Raw genomic sequence first — 18,991 nt, forward strand, 5'->3', positions numbered from 1 at the left:
TACTGTTACTATGCAAGTTAAAGATATGTTCACAAAGAACATCGATACATGTTTTGCCAGAATAAAATGATACACATCAAATAGCTACTTAGAAAGATACAAGGCAATTCAAAAAGAACACAGGCAAGTGATTCCAGAGACCCTGCTTTTAATCACTACAGATACTCCTTCCTTATCATCCCATTGCCAAGATGAATGAACTGAGGCTAAAATAAAGTAGGTCAAGGCACCAAGCATTCATGCAGAGGCAGAGGAGCAACTGGAAGACGGTCTCCGGTACCAGACGGGAGATTTAGGCCCTTGTTTTCATCCCTACACTCAGGATCTGCAGGCTGTCTACAAGTCACACTGCTTGAAGAGACTGCTCAGATTCTTCTGCCACATCAAGCTTCCGTAGAGAGTAGAGTGAAGAGATGTGTTTTCCAGCTACAGGAAGCATCATCTCTGATGCCTGGAATGCAGGTCCATGAGCTTCATCAATAGGTTTTATACAAATAGATAGCAAGAGTATAATTGTGAGAGACTGAAAAAAAAAATAAATTTAATGCCCCCAAATAGAGGACTGGCTAAATAAATTATGCCTAGCCCTACACCAGAATACAGGCAGCCTACAGGTTGGAGTGATATTAATGAGCTAGAAAAATATTCATGATATATTGTTATTTAAAAAATAGATCACAGCGTGGTATGTAGAATATGTGTAGGTTTATACACATAAATGCATATACACACATATACACACGCATACAGAAGAACAGCAGGCAGGGTACATATGGCGTAACATTAACAGTGATTATCTTGAGCATGGATCTTAGGAAGAGTCTTATTTTTGCCTTATTTTATCTATATTTTCCAATTTTTCTATAATAAACCTGTATGACTTTTATAAAGGAAAAATGATTTATTAAAAAATAGCAGGAGAGGCACCTATAGAAAAGGCTGTTTTTTCCCATGGATATTGTGTTCCTCTTCTACAATCAAGTTGAAAATCATCTTTTCTGCTCCTGCCAGGCTGATGGAATGGCTCCCACCTTTGAGCACAGGTGGCTGGTCTTACACTTGGCTGTCACAGCACAGATCCCGTTGTGTTCTGGTTACTCGGTACATACCCAGTTACAACCACCTGTCATAGAACCTGGCATATGTTTGAAATGAATGAATTAATGAATTGGTATGGCCTCAAGAGCTTAGTGAGTCCCAGGCTCCTGATCTGTACCGTGGCAATAACAATTGTGGGTAAAGAGACCTCCAGTCATTTTTGTAAATGGCAAGTGCTGGTCACGAGATGTGTGGGGGTGCAGAGAGAGTTTATTATTATTGCTGCATCCATTAACAGGTCTATATCTTCCCATCCCTTAATTCTCTTTGGCTCCCTAAGGCATCATGGTTACCATAGCAGCTAGATGCTGATGATGCCTTCAGGGGCAGGAAGGTGAAGCTGAACCAGCTCCCAGGTCCTTGCCTCCACATGCCCTTTGCAGGCCAGAGTGACTTGGGCTGAAGCTCAGCCTCTTTCAGGCCCCCCATCCTGCCTCGGGTACTGAGACCGACAAACCCTGCCTCTGCAGACTCAGTTCAGGGCCCTGAAACACCCCCTAGGAGACTCTCTTCTCCCCAAGCTCTGTCTCTTGGCACCCTGCCTGGTTGCCGTGGAAACAGGTTCCACTGCGGACAAAGGAGGGAGCTGGGTCCTGCTTGCTTCCAGTCCTGTCGATGAGGATTTTTAGACCGTGGAGACTGCGTTGCCCTGCCCTGCACCTGCCCTCGCTCTCTGTATTCTCACTCAGGTGGAGCTTGCCCACCCTCGCCACTGACGAGACCATGTGTAAAAGCGTGACCACCGAAGAATGGAAGAAAGTCTTCTACGAGAAGATGGAGGAGGCAAAGCCGGCTGACAGCTGGGACCTCATCATAGATCCCAACCTCAAGCACAATGTGCTGGCCCCTGGCTGGAAGCAGTACTTGGAATTGCATGCCTCGGGCAGGTGAGTACCTCAGTAAGTAGAGGCCCTGGAGGCAGCCCCTGGGGCACCTTCAAAGAGTAGACGGAGACCTGGAGAACCCAGGTGCTTAGGGTCAGTCTAAGCGGGAGGCAGAGAAAGGGTCCCTCCCTGGGAATTGGGACACTTGAACTTGATTCTAGCTCTTCCCCTGAGCACATGTGTAACTTTCCTTCTCTGAGCCATAGTTTCCCCTTCTAGAAAAAGAGATGGAATATATTTATTCGTTCTAAACTCTGACATTTTACCTATTTTCAGATTTTAATAATCTCTTAAAAATGGTTGAAAACTAAGAGAAGGAGGGTTTCAGGTCCACTGAGGGTCAAAAGGTCTGTGCTCTGGTCCTGGGACAGTTCAGTTTCAGTCTATTTAATTTAGCTTGACTTAATATAAAGTATTGTACACATGAAGTGTACTGGAAAATGCCTCTTCTCTTAGCTCCACAGCTCTTGAGTAATTCACTTACCTTCTTGGACCTCATTTTCCCCTTTTGCAAAAGGAGGGGTTAGCCTAGATCCTTGCCTTCCGGTTCACGGAGCAGCAGCATAACTATCATCTGAAACTTGTTAAAGATGCAGAATCTCGGGCCTCATTCTAGACCTACTCACTCAGAATCGGCATTTCAACAGATCTGAATTTCAACAAGGTCCCTAGATGATTTGTATGTAAAATCATATCTGAGATGACTTTCCAGCACTACTGTCCACAGGTCTATTACGTAAAGACTTACCTTTGGGACATAAGATGGGAGGCTAGGTGGTGCACCCTGGGGGTGAGAAGCAAGGCCTTCCTTCCTGCCCTGGTTCAGTCCATTCAATTCAATTGAAGAAACATCTATCAAGCACCTGTTATGTGCTGGGTACTGGCTCTGCCTCTAACTAGCTGTGTGTACACGGATCACCATCTTTTCTGTGCCTCAGAGTAGAACAAAGTGTTAATCAAGTGATTTCTAAGGTCCCTCCAGTTCTATTTTCCAAGCCAAGTTTTGTAGTCTAGTCTGGGAGAGGGGAAACAGTCCTCAAAGGATGTGAGTGAAAGAGAAGAGATGAGAATGAAAACATGAAACCCCTAAACTAGCTGATGAGAGGGGCTCAAAGGGCTGGACATTTGTTGGCAGGGCCTAGGAGCTTTCTGAAGACCTGGAAAGATTGTGGGGCTGAGTGGGGAGGGCTTATGGCCCCTCCAGACCTGGCTGGTGACCTGTGATCCCCAGCTGGCCCAAGTCAGCTCACTCTGAGCCTTGGGATGCATTAACCTTGCCACTGGCCCAGAGGTGAGAAGTGGTGATGGTGTCATTTTCTCCTGATTTGAGTCTAGCCTGTTCAGTCGGTGCTGACAGCTAAGAATATGTGGATGGCTTAAGCGTTTCCTATATGGTGCAGGCCATTCCCTGCTATCAGACTCAAAGGTAATCTGAGCAGGAAGGACTCACTAGTGCACCGTGAGCACTTTACAGATGAGGAAAGATGCCCAGAACCAAAGTCCCAAGGGCAAGGCCTGCGGGTATTGGGATGGAGAGATCCGAGGCCTCTGCAGAGCACCGAGGAGGTGGGCTGGTAAGGACAGAGCTCTGCTGGATGCCAGGTGCATCCTGAGGTGCCCGCTCTGGTCCTACAGGGCACAAGGGGCAGGCTGGGTGGCAGCCTGGGGATAGCTAATGAACCCATGGGGCAGTAAACACACCACCTTTACCTCCACCTCTAGGCTCTGCCTACTTCCCCTAACCCCCTTCCTGGAGCTGTTTCCACCACCTCCACTCCATCCTCTCCTCCTACTGCTCCCCCTTCCCGCAGGTTCCACTGCTCCTGGTGCTGGCATACCTGGCAGTCGCCCCACGTGGTCATCCTCTTCCACATGCACCTGGACCGTGCCCAGCGGGCAGGCTCCGTGCGCATGCGCGTCTTCAAGCAGCTGTGCTACGAGTGCGGCACCTCGCGGCTGGACGAGTCCAGCATGCTGGAGGAGAACATCGAGAGCCTGGTGGACAACCTCATCACCAGCCTGCGTGAGCAGTGCTATGGCGAGCGTGGTGGCCAGTACCGCATCCACGTGGCCAGCCGCCAAGATAACCGGCGGCACCGCGGCGAGTTCTGCGAGGCCTGCCAGGAGGGCATCGTGCACTGGAAGCCTAGCGAGAAGCTGCTGGAGGAGGAGGCGACCACCTACACCTTCTCCCGGGCGCCCAGCCCCACCAAGCCGCAAGCCGAGGAGGGTTCAGGCTGCAACTTCTTCTCTATCCCGTGGTGCTTGTTTTGGGCCACGGTCCTGCTGCTGATCATCTACCTGCAGTTCTCCTTCCGCAGTTCCTTCTAGGATTCCCCTTGGTGGGCCCGGGGGCACTCTAAGGTCCCAAGGCCGGTAGGGGCCAGCCAGCTAGTGCGAGGGGGCGAAGAGAGACCTGGGTTGGGTGGGAGTGGGGTTGAATTCTAGCCCTGGTGCCGCCACTGACTCGGTGGGGACCCTCGACAAATCACCTAGTTTTTCCATCAATAAAATTAAGGATTTGGGCTAGACCATTGGTTTTTCAAAGTGAAACCCAGGGCCTCAACGTTCTGCATAGGTCCCTCAGGAACTTTTGGATTTGGAAGGTAGTCTGAGTAAGTGGGCTTCCTATCCTGGTCAAACCAGCCATCCCCAACTCCTACCTCCTCTCTTGCTTTAATCAGAACAGCTCCGTCTTAGATGGAGCTCCATTTGAGAGTTTTGTATGAAAAAATTCAACTGCTTTAAAAAATTATGAAAATTACAGGATGAGGTGATCTCAAAGGTCTTTCCACAGTGATGAGCTCATCCTTGCTTTCTTAACTCTGCACCCCTACCCCTCATTATCTCCCACACCTGGAGCTGCAGCCTTAAATTAGCCTCTGCCTAGTGTGTGAGTCTCATCCACGGCTCTGCCTCCATGCACACAGCAGAGGTTCCTCTTGAAGAGAGAGAGGTGGGGGCTCTAGGCTGTCCCTTTGTTGCTGGGCACCCAGGGTCCCTTCTGTTCCCCACACTCCCAGCTTCCCCCCACTCAAGGTGGATTCTGGGGTCTGCCTGGCTCAGAGATGGTGGTTGTGGTGGAGTCCCACAGAGCTAGGCTTTCCACCCATTGAATATGAAGTGGCCCAGAATTTAGGGGAGGTTAGAAGGTAGAGTGTTAGAAGCAAAGCACAAAATCTCTAGGAAACAAATATAATGACTTTCCATTATAATGAAGAGTCTTCAGAGTTCAGGGACCAGAGGTCAGGGACCAAGTCTGCCTGATTCTCAGTGGCTCTGATGGCCAGAACATAGGAGCAGGGGCCTGGCCTCCTGGGCCCTTTGCTGCAACCCTCACTGGGGGGCTTTCCTACATGGCCATGCATGGGCCCTCTCACCAAAGATCAGCTGTCCACCTAGAACCACCAGGATGGGGGTCATTAGTAAGAAGGGAGTGTTAAAGATGTGAAGTGCTTTGCTCATAGTGAAGTGCACGGGTATGTGGGTGAATCTTATATTTCTTTGAAGTGGGATGCAATAGGGTTTGGAGTGGAAGGAGAGAAGACTTTCTGTTAGTAGGGGTATGAAGTGGGGTGTCGGGGGAGGCAGAAAGGAGAAAGTGGGATGCCACCCTGCACTTCTGAGGGTCCTCGTTCACCCCACCTCTGTTAGTAAGTTGACTGCCTCTCCCCCTTCCCCCACCACTCCCCTTGTAATAGAAAGTCACCACCATCTAGTGGTGGAGGGAGGAGGGCCGCTTATATGAAGATGGGCTACTTTAATAAAGACGAGCTATCTTCTGTCATGCTTAGTAGTCATTAATGTGTGTGCTTGGGATTCACCGCAGTCCTTGATCTGTAATGGGCTGTTGGATCACCCTCCCCCATCCCCTCCATCCCCTTCTGGGGCCCCCACATAAGGCTTTATCTAGCTCCAGCTTCAAAGTCTGGGCCAGTCTTATCTGTAGTCAGGAGGGGTGTAGGCAGCACTTGGTCAGTCCTCTAGGGGACTCAGCGTAAGACCAGTCTTACTCCTGCCCTTGCTCTGCTTCTAGTGACTGGCTGGTGACTTCCTTCACTTCATTCATGCAGTATTTATTCCTTTATCCAGGCCACATATCTTGAGCACCTTCTATCTGGCAAGCCCTGATTTGGGTGCTGGGATCCAGTGGGCACTCAGTGGGCAGGCCCTGTCTCTCAGCCATCTCTCTTTACTGCAGAAGTTCTCAACCCTGGCTGCACTTTAGAACTCCTGGGGAGCTATTAAGGAAATATCGGTGCCCAGCCTCCAGCCCAGACCAATAGAGTCAGAATTTCTGGGCCTGAGGCCTGAGCATCTGAATTAGAATAAGACTCACAGGTGATCCACCTGTGCTGCCTGGTATAATGCTTCTCACTGAGGAGCAGACTTCCCCTTGCACCCAGTCTTATAATGATGAGCCCTGAGAACTTCCTCGTGGACCTGCCTTGGATTTTCTAGGACTAGGGCTCAGCTTCCCTGTGCGCTCCCCACCCCCTGCCCTGGGGACTTGACTCTCCCTCAAACCTTCCTGCTCCAGCCTGTCTGCCTGCTCTGATGGCTTTATCCTGCTCTGAGAAGCTTCAGTATTGAGCTCTGCCACTTTGCCCAGATGACCATCAAACTTTGTTATAATTACTTGTCTATGGCTATACTTCCTGCTAGAATGTGACCACAGTGCAGAAGTGACTTACCCCAGGTCCCATTGCCAGGTCGTAGCAGTCCAAGGAGTCGAACCCTCACCTAATTTTAGTCCAGAACTCTTCTAAAGCATTAAGACTCTTCCTGCTCTGTAGGAGGATGTTTGCAATCGATGGAGGCCTCCCCTTATTATCTCTTATACTTGCTACAGATGGAGAGATCTAGCCTTGCTCACTGGCTCAGACCTTGTCTTGCAAAGAACTTCTCTGGGACAGTTCTTTCTCTGTGAACATGGCCACATGCCACATGATGAACTTGTTAGATGTAGCCTAGGTATTATAAATAAACTAAGGGACATTCCAGGATTCCAAGCTCTCTCCCACTAGAGCTTCTGTGCACTGGTCTTGATGTTCAAGCCAGGAAGAGACTCACAGGCACTGAATTGTGGTTCCAGAGGATGAAATCCTCACTTCCCTCAAACTCTTCAGGACAGGGGACCAGCCCAATGGGAGAACTCTTTCTGGGGGCCAGGAGCCCTGAGAACCAAGGAGATCGCCAACTAAGGACAATCTCAGTGTATTAAGTCCATAAACCACCAGAGCTGTAAGACAGATATGAGACATCTCCATCTAGGGCCCTTATTTTATGGGTAAGAAACTGAAGCCTAGAGAAAATAAGGAAATTGACCAGCATTGTCCAATAGGCAGTAAGGGAAAATCATGAAATTTGGGGTCAAGAAACACTTGAGTCCTGGCTCTGCTACTTACCAGCTGTATGGCCTTAGGAAAGTTACTTAATCTCTTTGAGCCTCATTTTCCTCTTTGTCAAAAATGGAGGGCTATTGTAGGGAATAAATAATACACTGCCTGTGACATTGCCTGATACAGAGCGCATGCTCATCCTCTTCTTGTTTCCCCGTTCCATTTCAACTGGCAGCCTCCTCTCTGAGTCCTGAAGTGCTCTTTCTCTTTGTTATTTCAGCTCTGTTGGTAAATGCTTTAGGAAAAAAAATGGAAGGCAAGGGTTAACTTCCCAGCTCAAGGGTTAGAACTGGTTTATTTTAATATATGTGAAGTCATTTCTTTTCTTCTCTTCATATTTATTTCAAAGCAATGACTTCATTTTTCCAGCATCATGGTAGCCACTCTTCATTCTCCAAAGATAGCTATTTTAGAAAGCTCCCAAACAGAAAACACCAGTGATTTCTGGGCTCCATTCCCATTGGCTGACATAGCCCAGAAAGAATTTAGTTCTTTTCCAAGTCCCATTCTGTTTCTCTGTAGGACTCCCAACTAAGGAATTTCCTTTGGAATCATTTTTGGCATTGTATGGATACTGCCACATGCATCAGGGAAATGAAAGCTGCCTGTTGTATGGCTATTCTGGGAAGGGCTTGTGAGGTTGGGTAGGGTGGTAGTCGTGGTATAGAATGCTCACTGGCCTGGGAGCTGGACAACCTGGTTTCAGCCCTGATTTCCCCATTGTCTAGACATCTGTGTGCTGACCTTGGGTGACTTAGTCTTTCCCCTCCCCTAGGTCTCAGTGTCCTCATTTGTAAAGCAAAGAGGTGCAGAGATCTGCAGGGTCCCTGCTAGTGCTGACCTTGCTCACCAAGTGCTGCTTAGCCCTCTTTGCCCTCAGGCATGTGGGATGTTGCCCTGATCCTGACCCCTCCAGCAGGTCACCTAGTTGTGACCCCAGGATTTCAGTCTGCCTAGGTCTGTTTGGAGTTTGACCCTCTTATCTGAACATCTATAATATCTTTCTTTCTGTTCCTTCTGGAAGCAATCTTTTACACGTTAGTCTGACTAGACCTCTCTCTAAAGGTATTCACATTTTGAAAGGTGGTCACCTTGAGAGGTGTGGCCTTGTATGAGGACTTGGGTGGTAGTGATGGAATTTCAGTCTGTGTCTTATCCTCTCACTTTTAAAATAAGCCCAATCATTCTTCACTCCCATCTTAATAGGGTCATAGTACTATTTTGAGGACATAATGGGATATTCCATATTTTCAAGATTCATTCATTCAACAAATGTTTATTGAGTACATATTATGTGCTGGACATTGTTCTAGGCACTCAGGATATCGTGGAGAGCAAAGCGACAAAATTGCTGACCTTATGGATAACAAAGGAACTAGACAATAAACAAGTGAGATGTGTGGTGTATTAGTGTTAGTACTAAGGAGAAGAATGAAGCAGGCAAGGGAGCTAGGAAGGGCAGGGGACAGAGTTATAATGTTAGATTAGATAGGCAGGGAAGAGCCAGCGCTGGTGTTACAGTGGTTAAGATTCAGTGCTGTCATCATTACAGCCCAGGTTCATCCTGGTGGGGAACCACACCACCCTCTGTCAGTTCTCATATTGTGGTGGCTGTGTGTTGCTGTGGTTCTGGAAGCTATGCTACCAGTCATTGCCAGGACATTGGTTTTTAATCTGAACGAGACAAGAAGCCACTGGGAGAGTTTGAGAAGTGGGGTGATGCAATCCAATTTACCACCACCATGTGGAGAATAGACCACAGGGGACAAGAATGAAAGAAGACAGATTAGCCAGGAGGCTCCTGCTGTAATCCAGAAAAGAGGCGATAGTGGCCTATTCCAGGGCAGTGGCCGTACCAGGATGGCGGCCGTACCAGGATGGCAGCAACTGGGATTGAGATTGGATATATTTTATATATAATTTTATATACATTTTCACTTATTTATATATATAACTGCAATAATGGATTTATATATGTATTTATATATAAACATATAATTTTCTGTATATTTTATATATATATATATAGAGAGAGAGAGAGAGAGAGAGCTGAGAGGATTTGCTGATGACTCAGATATGGGATCTGAGAGAAAGAGGAGGCAAAGAGGCCCAAAGTTTTTTGGCCTGAGCAACTGGAAGAATAGAGTTGCCACTTTCTGAGATGAGGAAGGCTGTGTGAGGAACATATTGGGGGGCAATATCAGGAGGTCGGATTTGGACATGTGAAGTGTGAGGTGCATTTTAGGCATTCTGCTAGACATTAAAGTGAGAATGCCAAGGAGGCAGTTGAATACTTACACCTGCAGTTCAGAGGAGAGGTCCCAGCTAGAGATAAAATTGGAGTCATCAGCACTTAGAAGACATTAAATATCATGAGATTAGATGGGATTATTCAGGGAGTAACGGTAGACAGAAAAGAGGCCCGAGGACTGAGCCCTGGGCTCTCCATGTAGAGAGGTTGGGAAGAAGGAGAAATTCAACAGGGTGGCTGTGGAAACTGAGGAACAGAGGGCGTGATTTGCGTGGACTTTCAGAGCCATTAGGCAACAGAGCTTGGACTTGATCCCAGGGCTTCAAAGTTAGGGTTCAGGACTCTTTCCACTGGCCCAAAGCATATTCTCTCTCATGGCACCAACTTACTCCTTGGATTGGAATCCTGCCCATGTCCCTTGAATGGGATGTGTTGCTTCATCAAGTCTGGTTGAGGATTTTTGTCTTTGTTTTTCTCAGTGTGTTTGAAGTATATCTTAATTTTAAAATGCTCTCAAATAAAAAGACAGTGGGAGGCCTAGACTGCCAACATGGATTTGGGCATTGGACATGCAAACTCAGACTGAAGGGAGACTTTGTCGGAGTTGTTTAAAGCAAGGATTCTGTTGTCTTGGATCCTGTTGGCAAGCCTGGGCCACCGTGTGAGCATTTAATGGCCAAGGATTAAATAAGCCAGATAGTCCCAGGAGATGGGCAAGGTGGAATAATGTCACCGGATAAACAACTCAAGGGAAGATGAAAGTGTTCACTTTCAAAATGGGTCAGAATCTTCTGAGACCTCAGGACTGGACAGCATCTACACTGTGCTCTTCAGATCCCTGGGCCTTGCTTTGGTTGGTGCTAGCCTGTTGGTATGGATTGGGGATCATAACCTGTTACTTTGCAGGGGCCTCCCCTGGGACTGGCAGATGTTGATGGAGAAGATATGTTCCCACCCGCACCGATCTGTTCATCATTCAGCATGCTCTCCCTGGGCACCCTCCAGGCATGACACCTCTCCCCGGTCATACACTGTCTTGTATGACACCCTACTCCTCAGAGGGGACTGGAGCCTTTGTGATCTGCCTCGGTGTTGAAAGGGTCCTGGCTCTTTCCTGTGATCAGAAGCCCATTGCTGTGAATTAAGCCAGTGTTTTTACATCTGAAAGACATTTTCCTAATCTTGAAAAAAAAGGCCAACATGTAACAGATGCAGGAGATGGTTGCAAAGACCATCTTTGTCTCTTGCCCTCAAGTTCAGAGAACCCCATGGCTTCCGTTCTGGAAACCAACAATGATGCCACAGGTCACAGAAAGACCAGGGGCCTGGAAAACCATTACTGCCTCGGAGTTTTTGCCTCTTCCTTGTTTCCTCTCTACTTCTCCACTAATTCACACCGAAGTGTTAAGAGAGGTTGGGAATCTCTTTAAATTGGCTTCTTCAGGCCCAGCCCTAGGTTCTCAGAGCTCCAGGAAGCAGACTCCTCTCCCCCTCTCCACAGGCCTGCCCTCCTTCAGGACCAGGGAGTCCTTTGCCTGATGTTCGGAAGCCATCTTGAGTCTCCCTGCCTTTAGCCGCTTCTCCCTCAGTTTACCCTCTGCATTAATGCCTCATTTGAAAGGTAAAGCTGATCATGTCTCTCCTTGGTGCCCAAACCTCAAATGTTTCCCTATTTCCAAAACCAATGGAGCATCCCTGGCTGACACTTCAGATCTTCCTGGTGGTGGTCTTTTTTTCTCCCAATTTGTCTGGCTCTTCAGGGACACCAGGTCATGCAGTTTCCCCCAAACACCCACTGCCCCTTCACATATGCTCTCCCCCGTGCCTGGAAGGCTTTCCCCTTCTTCAGTTGACCACTGCAAAGTAAAGGGGGGCTGTTCTTTCCAGGAAAACACTAACCTAGAAACATCTTGACACTGGTGTTGCCGCTGAGAGTCAGGGAAAAGTTCTGGATCATGGGCTAGAGAAGCAAGGTGCCCACCTCATCTCTGCCTGGCATCAGCTGTGTGACCTGAAGCACCCCGAATTGGGTGGCTTAAAATGACTGAAATTTATTGTCTCACAGTTCTGGAGGCTAGAGGTCTGACGTGGAAGTGTGGGCAGGCCATGCTCCCCCTGAAACCTTTTGGGGAGAATCCTTCCTTTCCTTTTCCTGGCGTCTGGTGGTTGCGGGCAATCCTTGGTATTCTTTGGCTTACAGCTGCCTCTGTCATCACATAATGTTCTGTCTTCATGTATCTGTGTCTGTGTCTCAGACACCAGTGATTTTGGAGTAAAGGCCCACTCTACTCTGATATGACCTTATCTTAACTAGTTGCATCTGCAAGGCCTCTATTTCCAAATAAGATTACATTTGGAGGTACTGAGGGTTAGGACTCATCACATACTTTTGGGGGATAAAGTTCAACCCATTGTAAGTACCTCTTGGCTGTGACCGTTTCTTAGACTTTCCTTGTTTTTGATGACCTTAACAGTTTTGAAGAATATTGGTTAAGTATTTTGTAGAATATCCTTCAATTTGGATTTTTTAAAATCTTTTTTTAAGTTAATTTTTATTGATTTAATGATTGTTTACAATCTTGTGAAATTTCAGTTGTACATTATTGTTTGTCAGTCATGTTGTAGGTGCACCCCTTCACCCTTTGTGGCCACCCTCACCCCCCCCTTTCCCCTGGTAGCCACTAATCTGTTTTCTTTGTCTACATGTTTCAATTCCTCATATGAGTGGAGTCATACAGAAATTGTCCTTCTCTATCTGGCTTATTTCACTTAACGTAATTCCCTCAAGGTCCATCCATGTTGTCACAAATGGGAGGATTTTGTTGTTTTACGGCTGAGTAGTATTCCATCGTATATATATACCACATCTGCTTTATCCAATCATCAGTTGATGGGCACTTAGGTTGCTTCCACGTCTTGGCTATTGTGAATAATGCTGCAATGAACATTGGGGTGCACAGGACTTTGGGAATTGCTGACTTCGAGCTCTTTGGATAAATACCCAGTAGTTGGATGGCTGGGTCATATGGTATTTCTATTTTTAATTTTTTGAGAAATCTCCATACTGTTTTCCACAGTGGCTGCACCAGTTTGCATTCCCACCAGCAGTGTATGAGGGTTCCTTTTTCTCCACAACCTTTCCAACATTTGTTACTTTTTGTTTTGGTTATTTTTGTCATTCTAATGGGTGTGAGGTAATATCTTAGTGTAGTTTTGATTTGCATTTCCCTGATGATGAACATCTTTTCATGTGCCTATTGGCCATCCATGTATCTTCATTGGGGAAATGTCTGGTCATGTCTCCTGCCCATTTTTTGATTGGGTTGTCTGATGTTTTGTGGTTGAGTTGTGTGAGTTCTTTATATGTTATGGAGATTAACTCTTTGTTGGATATATGACTTGCAAATATCTTTTCCCAGTTAGTGGGTTGGTTTCTTGTTTCAATCCTGTTTTCCTTTGCCTTGAAGAAGCTCTTTAGTCTGATGAAGTCCCATTTGTTTATTCTTTCTATTGTTTCCCTTCTCTGAGAAGGCATGGTGTCCGAAAAGATCCTTTTAATACTGATGTCAAAGAGTGTACTGCCTACATTTTCTTCTAGAAGCCTTATGGTTTCAGGTCTCACCTTTAGGTCTTTGATCCATCTTGAGTTTATTTTGGTGAATGGTGAAAAAGAATGGCCAATTTTCATTCTTTTACATGTGGCTTTCCAGTTTTCCCAGCAGCATTTGTTGAAAAGACTTTCTTTTCTCCATTGTATGCCCTCAGCTCCTTTGTCAAAGATTAGCTGTCCATAGATGTGTGGTTTTATTTCTGGGCTTTCAATTCTGTTCCATTGATCTGTGCACCTGTTTTTGTACCAGTACCATGCTGTTTTGATTACTGTAGCTTTGTAGTATGTTTTGAAGTCAGGGATTGTGATGCCTCCAGCTGTGTTCTTTTTTCTCAGGATTTCTTTAGCAATTCGGGGTCTTTTGTTGCCCCATATGAATTTTAGGATTCTTTGTTCTAATTCTGTAAAGAATGTCATTGGGATTCTGATTGGGATTGCATTGAATCTGTAGATTGCTTTAGGTAGAATGGACATTTTAACTATGTTTATTTTTCCAATCCATCTACATGGAATGTCTTTCCATCTCTTTATGTCGTCATCCATTTCTTTCAGAAAAGGCTTGTAGTTTTCGTCACGTAAGTCTTTCACTTCCTTAGTTAAATTCACCCAAAGGTATTTTATTCTTTTAGTTGCAACTGTGAATAATATAGTGTTCTTGAGTTCTTTTTCTGTTAGTTCGTTATTAGAGTATAGAAATGCTATTGATTTATGTAAATCGATTTTATACCCTGCAACTTTGCTGTAGTTGTTGATTATTTCTAAAAGTTTTCCAATAGATTCTTTGGGGTTTTCTATATATAAGATCATGTCATCTGCAAACAGCGAGAGTTTCACTTCTTCCCTCCCTATTTGGATTCCTTTTATTCCTTTTTCTTGCCTAATTGCTCTGGGCAGGACCTCCAGTACTATGTTAAATAAGAGTGGTGATAGAGGGCATCCTTGTCTCATCCCTGTTTTCAGGGGGATGGCATTCAGTTTTTGCCCATTGAGTATGATGTTGGCTGTAGGTGTGTCATATATGGCCTTTATTATGTTGAGGTAGTTCCCTTCTATCCCCATTTTGTTCAGAATTTTTATCATAAATGGCTGTTGGATCTTGTCGAATGCTTTCTCTGCATCTATTGAGATGATCATATGGTTTTTATTCCTCAGTTTGCTGATGTGGTGTATCACGTTGATTGATTTGTGGATGTTGAACCATCCCTGTGTCCCTGGTATGAATCCCACTTGATCATGATGTATGATCCTTTTGATGAATTGCTGAATTCAGGTTGCCAAATTTTGTTGAGAATTTTTGCATCTATGTTCATCAGCGATATTGGCCTATAGTTCTCCTTTTTTGTGCTGTCCTTGTCAGGCTTTGGTATCAGCGTGACGTTGGCCTCGTAGAAAGTGTTAGGAAGTTTTCCATCCTCTCTAATTTTTTGGAATAGCTTGAAAAGGATAGGTATCAAATCCTCTCTGAAAGTTTGGTAGAGTTCCCCAGGAAAGCTGGCTGGTCCTGGGGTTTTATTCTTTGGGATGCTTTTGATTGCTGTTTTAATCTCTTTCCTTGTGATTGGTCTATTCAAATTGTCTGCTTCTGCTTGACTTAGCTTTGGGAGATTGTAGGAGTCCGAGGATTTATCCATTTCCTTTAGGTTATCCATTTTGTCGGCATATAGTTTTGCGTAGTATTCTCTTATAATCCATTGTATTTCTGCGGAGTCTGTTGTTATTTCTCCTCTTTCATTTCTGATTCTGTTTATTTGAGCTTTCTCTCTTTTTTTCTTTGTAAGTCTGGCTAGGGGTTTGTCAATTTTATTTATCTTCTCAAAGAACCAGCTCTTTGTTTCATCGATCCTTTCTACTGCCTTTTTTGTTTCAATAGCATTTATTTCTGCTCTGACTTTTATTATTTCTCTCCTTCTTCTGACTTTGGGCTTTGTTTATTCTTCTTTCTCTAATTCAGTTAGGTGTAGTTTGAGATTGCTTATTTGGGATTTTTCTTGTTTGTTAAGATGTGCCAGTATTGCGAGGAATTTCCCTCTTAATACAGCTTTTGCTGTATCCCATATGAGTTGGTATGGCATGTTATCATTTTCATTTGTCTCCAGATATTTTTTTTATTTCTTCTTTAATTTCTTCAATGATCCATTGCTTGTTCAATAGCATATTGTTTAGTCTCTACATCTTTGTGCCTTTCTCAGCTTTTTTCTTGTGATTAATTTCTAGCTTTATAGCATTATGATCAGAAAAGATGCATGTTATTATTTCAATTTTTTTAAATTTATAGAGGCTTGCCTTGTTTCCCAACATATGGTCTATCCTTGAGAATGTTCCATGTGCACCTGAGAAGAATGTGCATTCTGCTGTTTTGGGATGAAGTGTTCTATATATGTCTATTAAGTCCAACTGTTTTAGCTTTTCGTTTAGCTCCACTGTTTCCTTGTTGATTTCTGATCATCTGTCTGGATGATCTCTGCACTGATGTGAGTGGGGTGTTGAGGTCCTCTACTATTATTGTGTTATTTTTGATATCTTCTTTTAGGTTTGTTAATAGTTGCTATATGAACTTTGGTGCTCCTGTGTTGGGTGCATAGATATTTATAAGAGTTATTTCTTCTTGATGAAATGTCCCTTTGATCATTGTATATTGGCCCTCTATGTCTCTCTTTACCTGCCTTATCATGAAATCTGCTTTGCCTGATATACGCATTGCAACACCTGCTTTCTTTTGTTTGCCATTAGCTTAGAGTATTGTCTTCCACCCCTTCACTCTGAGCCTGTGTTTGTCCTTGGAGATGAGGTGTGTTTCCTGGAGGTAACAAATTGTTGGATCTTGTTCTTTAACCCATCTTGCCACTCTGTGTCTTTTTATTGGAGAGTTCAACCCGTTTACATTGAGGGTGAGTATTGATGCATGAGAGCTTAATGCTGTCATTCTGTTGCTCATTTTCTGGTTTTCCTGTGTTTCCTTTGTTTCTCGTCCTGTGTGTTTTAGCCTACCCATTGACTTCTGCAATTTCTTATGCTGGGTTTCTTAGCTTTTTCTTTCTTTCTTTTTTGTGTCTCTGTTCTGTTTTTTAGTTTAGTGGCTACCCTCAAGTTTGTATTCAGAATCTCGTGCATAACATAGTCAATTTTCTGATGACCTCTTATTTTGTTAGCCTAAATTGACTCAGTCCCTTTCTTCCTCCCCTCCTAAGTTATTATTTTCATCTCTTATTCCAAATTGTGTTGTAAGTTTGTGGTTATAGTGATAAGATTGTCTTTGTTTTTGGTGATTTCCTTCCCTTTATCCTAATGCTATAGTTGAATATTTGCTATCCTATTCTGATTCTATTTGTCTACTTAATCTGTGTTTTGTGACCTCTTTCTTCCTTTTTTCCCTTTTTCAGGTATGAGGGCCTTCTTGCGGATTTCTTGTCAGCGGGGGCGGGGGGGGAGCTCATCTCATGGCCACAAAATCCCTTAGCTTTTGTTTGTCTGGAAAAGATTTAATTTCTCCCTCATATCTGAAGGATATTTTTGCTGGATAGAGTATTCTTGGCTGAATATTTTTATCCTTTAAAGTTTTGAATATGTCATTCCATTCTCTCCTAGCTTGTAAGGTTTCTGTAGCGAAATCCACTGAAAGTCTGATAGGGATTCCTTTGTAGGTTATTTTCTTCTGCCTTGCTCCCCTGAGTATTCTTTCTTTATCATTCATTTTTGCCATTTTTACTACTATATTCCTTGCAGTAGGTCTTTTTACGTTGACAAATATAGGAGATCTGAAAGCTTCCTCCACGCACATTTCTCTCTCAATCCCTAGATTTGGGAAGTTGTCTTCTATTACTTCTTAGAGCACACTTTCTTCTCCATTTTCCTTTTCCACACCCTCGGGACTACCGATGATTCTTAAGTTGCATTTTCTCATTGAGTTGGCTATTTCTCAGAGATTTTCTTCAGTTTTTTTTAGTCTTAGTTCTCTTTCTTCCTCTGTCTGGAGCCATTCAACCTGGCTTTGATTATGCTAATTTGGTCCTCTATGGTGTCTACATGGGCATTCAGGGAATCTGTATTCTGTGTTATCTGATCCATTGTATTTTTCATCTCTAGTATTTCTGATTGATTCTTCTTTATAGTTTCAATCTCTTTTGTGAAGTAACTCCAGAACTTGTTGACTTGTTTTTCTATATTTCCCTTTACCTCATTAAGTTTTTTGATGATAGCTATTCTGAATTCATTGTTGCTTAGTTTACCTATTTCCAAGTCCTCAGGACATAATTCTGCGTTTTTATTGTTTTCCTTCTGGTCTGGAACTTTTATAAATTGCTGGATGGTAGAGGAATGGTTTTTGCACATAGTACTATTATTCAGTTGCAGTTACAGCCTGTCGCCACTAGATGGGGGTCGAGAGCCACGTATTCTGAGCCCTCTGCCTTCAGCTGCGCTGGTGGTGCACAGTGCAAGTTGGGGGAGGGGGGACACTTTCTTTTGCGCGCAGACCTGGTTTCCCGATCAGCTCTCGCTCTCTGGTTTCCTGGTGACTTGGCTTGATGGGATCACCCCACCTGAAAGCTTTCACCCCATTAGAAGGCTTCCATCTGGGCTGCAAGGGTGGTGGGAGTCCTGGATAATCCCCCTGATGCAGGATCCCGCCCCCACTCCTTTCCTCTCAGATCCTCCGGTGGCAGCGATCCCAGTCTCTAGGGGAGGGAGCGAAGTTCTCTCTTACCCCATTCCAGCTTCTCTGAGGGGGCTCCAGCCTCTCTGCCCTCCATTGTTTGGCTGCTGTGGGTCTCTGAGGATTCCTGTGCTATTAGAATATTTTTTGTTGGAATGTGGTTGCTCCTTTTTGTTGTATGTCGGAGGGGAAAGAGTCCTGGGGGAGCTCACTCCACCATGATGCTGACATCACCTCTCAATTGGGATTTTTGATATGTTTCTCATTATTAGACTGGGGTTATGAGACTTGAGGAGGAAGAACCCAGAGGTACAGTGCCATTGTCATCACAGCTTATCAATGTGACTTATTGCTGTTGATATTAACTGTGATCACCTAGCTGGGGTAGTGTTTTGTCAGGTTTCTCCACTATAACATTTCTCTTTCCTCCCCCATTTTCATATGCGTTATTTGGAAGGAAGTCACTATGTACAGCCCACACTTACGGGGTGGGGAGTTATGCTCCTTCTCCTTTAGGGTAAAGTATAACATTAATTATTTGACTTTCTCCATTGGACATTTATTTATTCTCCTCTATTTATTTATTTATTCAGTAATTTATTCATATAAGTCTATGTTCATGGATGTTTACTTTATACTTTGGGTTATAATACAATACTATTTCATTTGCTTTATTGCTCAAATTGTCCCAGCTTAGGCCATTGGAGTGCTTCTAGTTGGCCCTGTGTCACTTTGACATACCCCTGTCATTGTGTGACTTCCTTACTTTCCGGTGCAAGATGCTCCAGGCTGACCTTGTCCATTTCCTGCCCTAGTCCTTGAATCAGCCATTTCTTTGAGGAGCCCTTGTTCCTTTTACTGGAGGAAGTATTAGAAATCAAAATCTGGACAGTAGATGTGCTCATTGCTACTGAGGTGTTGCTGTTTCTAGGTTGGCCCACATTTTAAACCTCACTGTGCTTCAGTTTTCTCACCTGTAAATTGGGCATAATAATGGTACTTTTGTGACAGGTTATTGTGAGGATTAAATTGGAGAATTGTGTAAGAGCTTAATACGGTCTCAATTAGATAGTAAATACTTGGGGCTGGCCTGGT

The 18,991-nt window shown here is 44.6% G+C and overlaps 2 protein-coding genes across 3 annotated transcripts in view; one reads left to right on the plus strand and one right to left on the minus strand.

Moving 5' to 3' along the window:
- Positions 1-1,663: 1,663 nt before the first annotated feature.
- Positions 1,664-5,769, plus strand: RTP1 (receptor transporter protein 1). The gene is made up of 2 exons (XM_001498092.5): positions 1,664-1,985; positions 3,794-5,769. The coding sequence occupies exons 1-2, from the start codon at positions 1,714-1,716 to the stop codon at positions 4,311-4,313; spliced, it is 792 nt and encodes a 263-aa protein (XP_001498142.1). The 5' UTR covers positions 1,664-1,713; the 3' UTR covers positions 4,314-5,769.
- Positions 5,762-18,991, minus strand: part of MASP1 (MBL associated serine protease 1) — a 79,206-nt gene continuing 65,976 nt past the window's right edge. Inside the window, exon 16 of one of the 2 annotated variants that reach the window (XM_070243461.1) lies at positions 5,762-7,619. In XM_070243461.1, the coding sequence (XP_070099562.1) occupies positions 7,549-7,619 (71 nt within the window). In that variant the 3' untranslated portion in view covers positions 5,762-7,548. The remainder of the gene's footprint in view (positions 7,620-18,991) is intronic. The other variant, XM_023623494.2, reaches the window with a different exon arrangement.

This window comes from Equus caballus, chromosome 19 (assembly GCF_041296265.1).
Source record: "Equus caballus isolate H_3958 breed thoroughbred chromosome 19, TB-T2T, whole genome shotgun sequence".
NCBI classification, from domain to species: Eukaryota; Metazoa; Chordata; class Mammalia; order Perissodactyla; family Equidae; genus Equus; species Equus caballus.

Excerpts from the sequence above, each read along its gene's own strand:
- RTP1 (XM_001498092.5), top strand. The coding sequence starts at position 1,714 with ATGAGGATTTTTAGACCGTGGAGACTGCGTTGCCCTGCCCTGCACCTG. Across the intron at positions 1,986-3,793 it reads GAATTGCATGCCTCGGGCAG|GTTCCACTGCTCCTGGTGCT; the intron begins GTGAGTACCTCA and ends CCCTTCCCGCAG.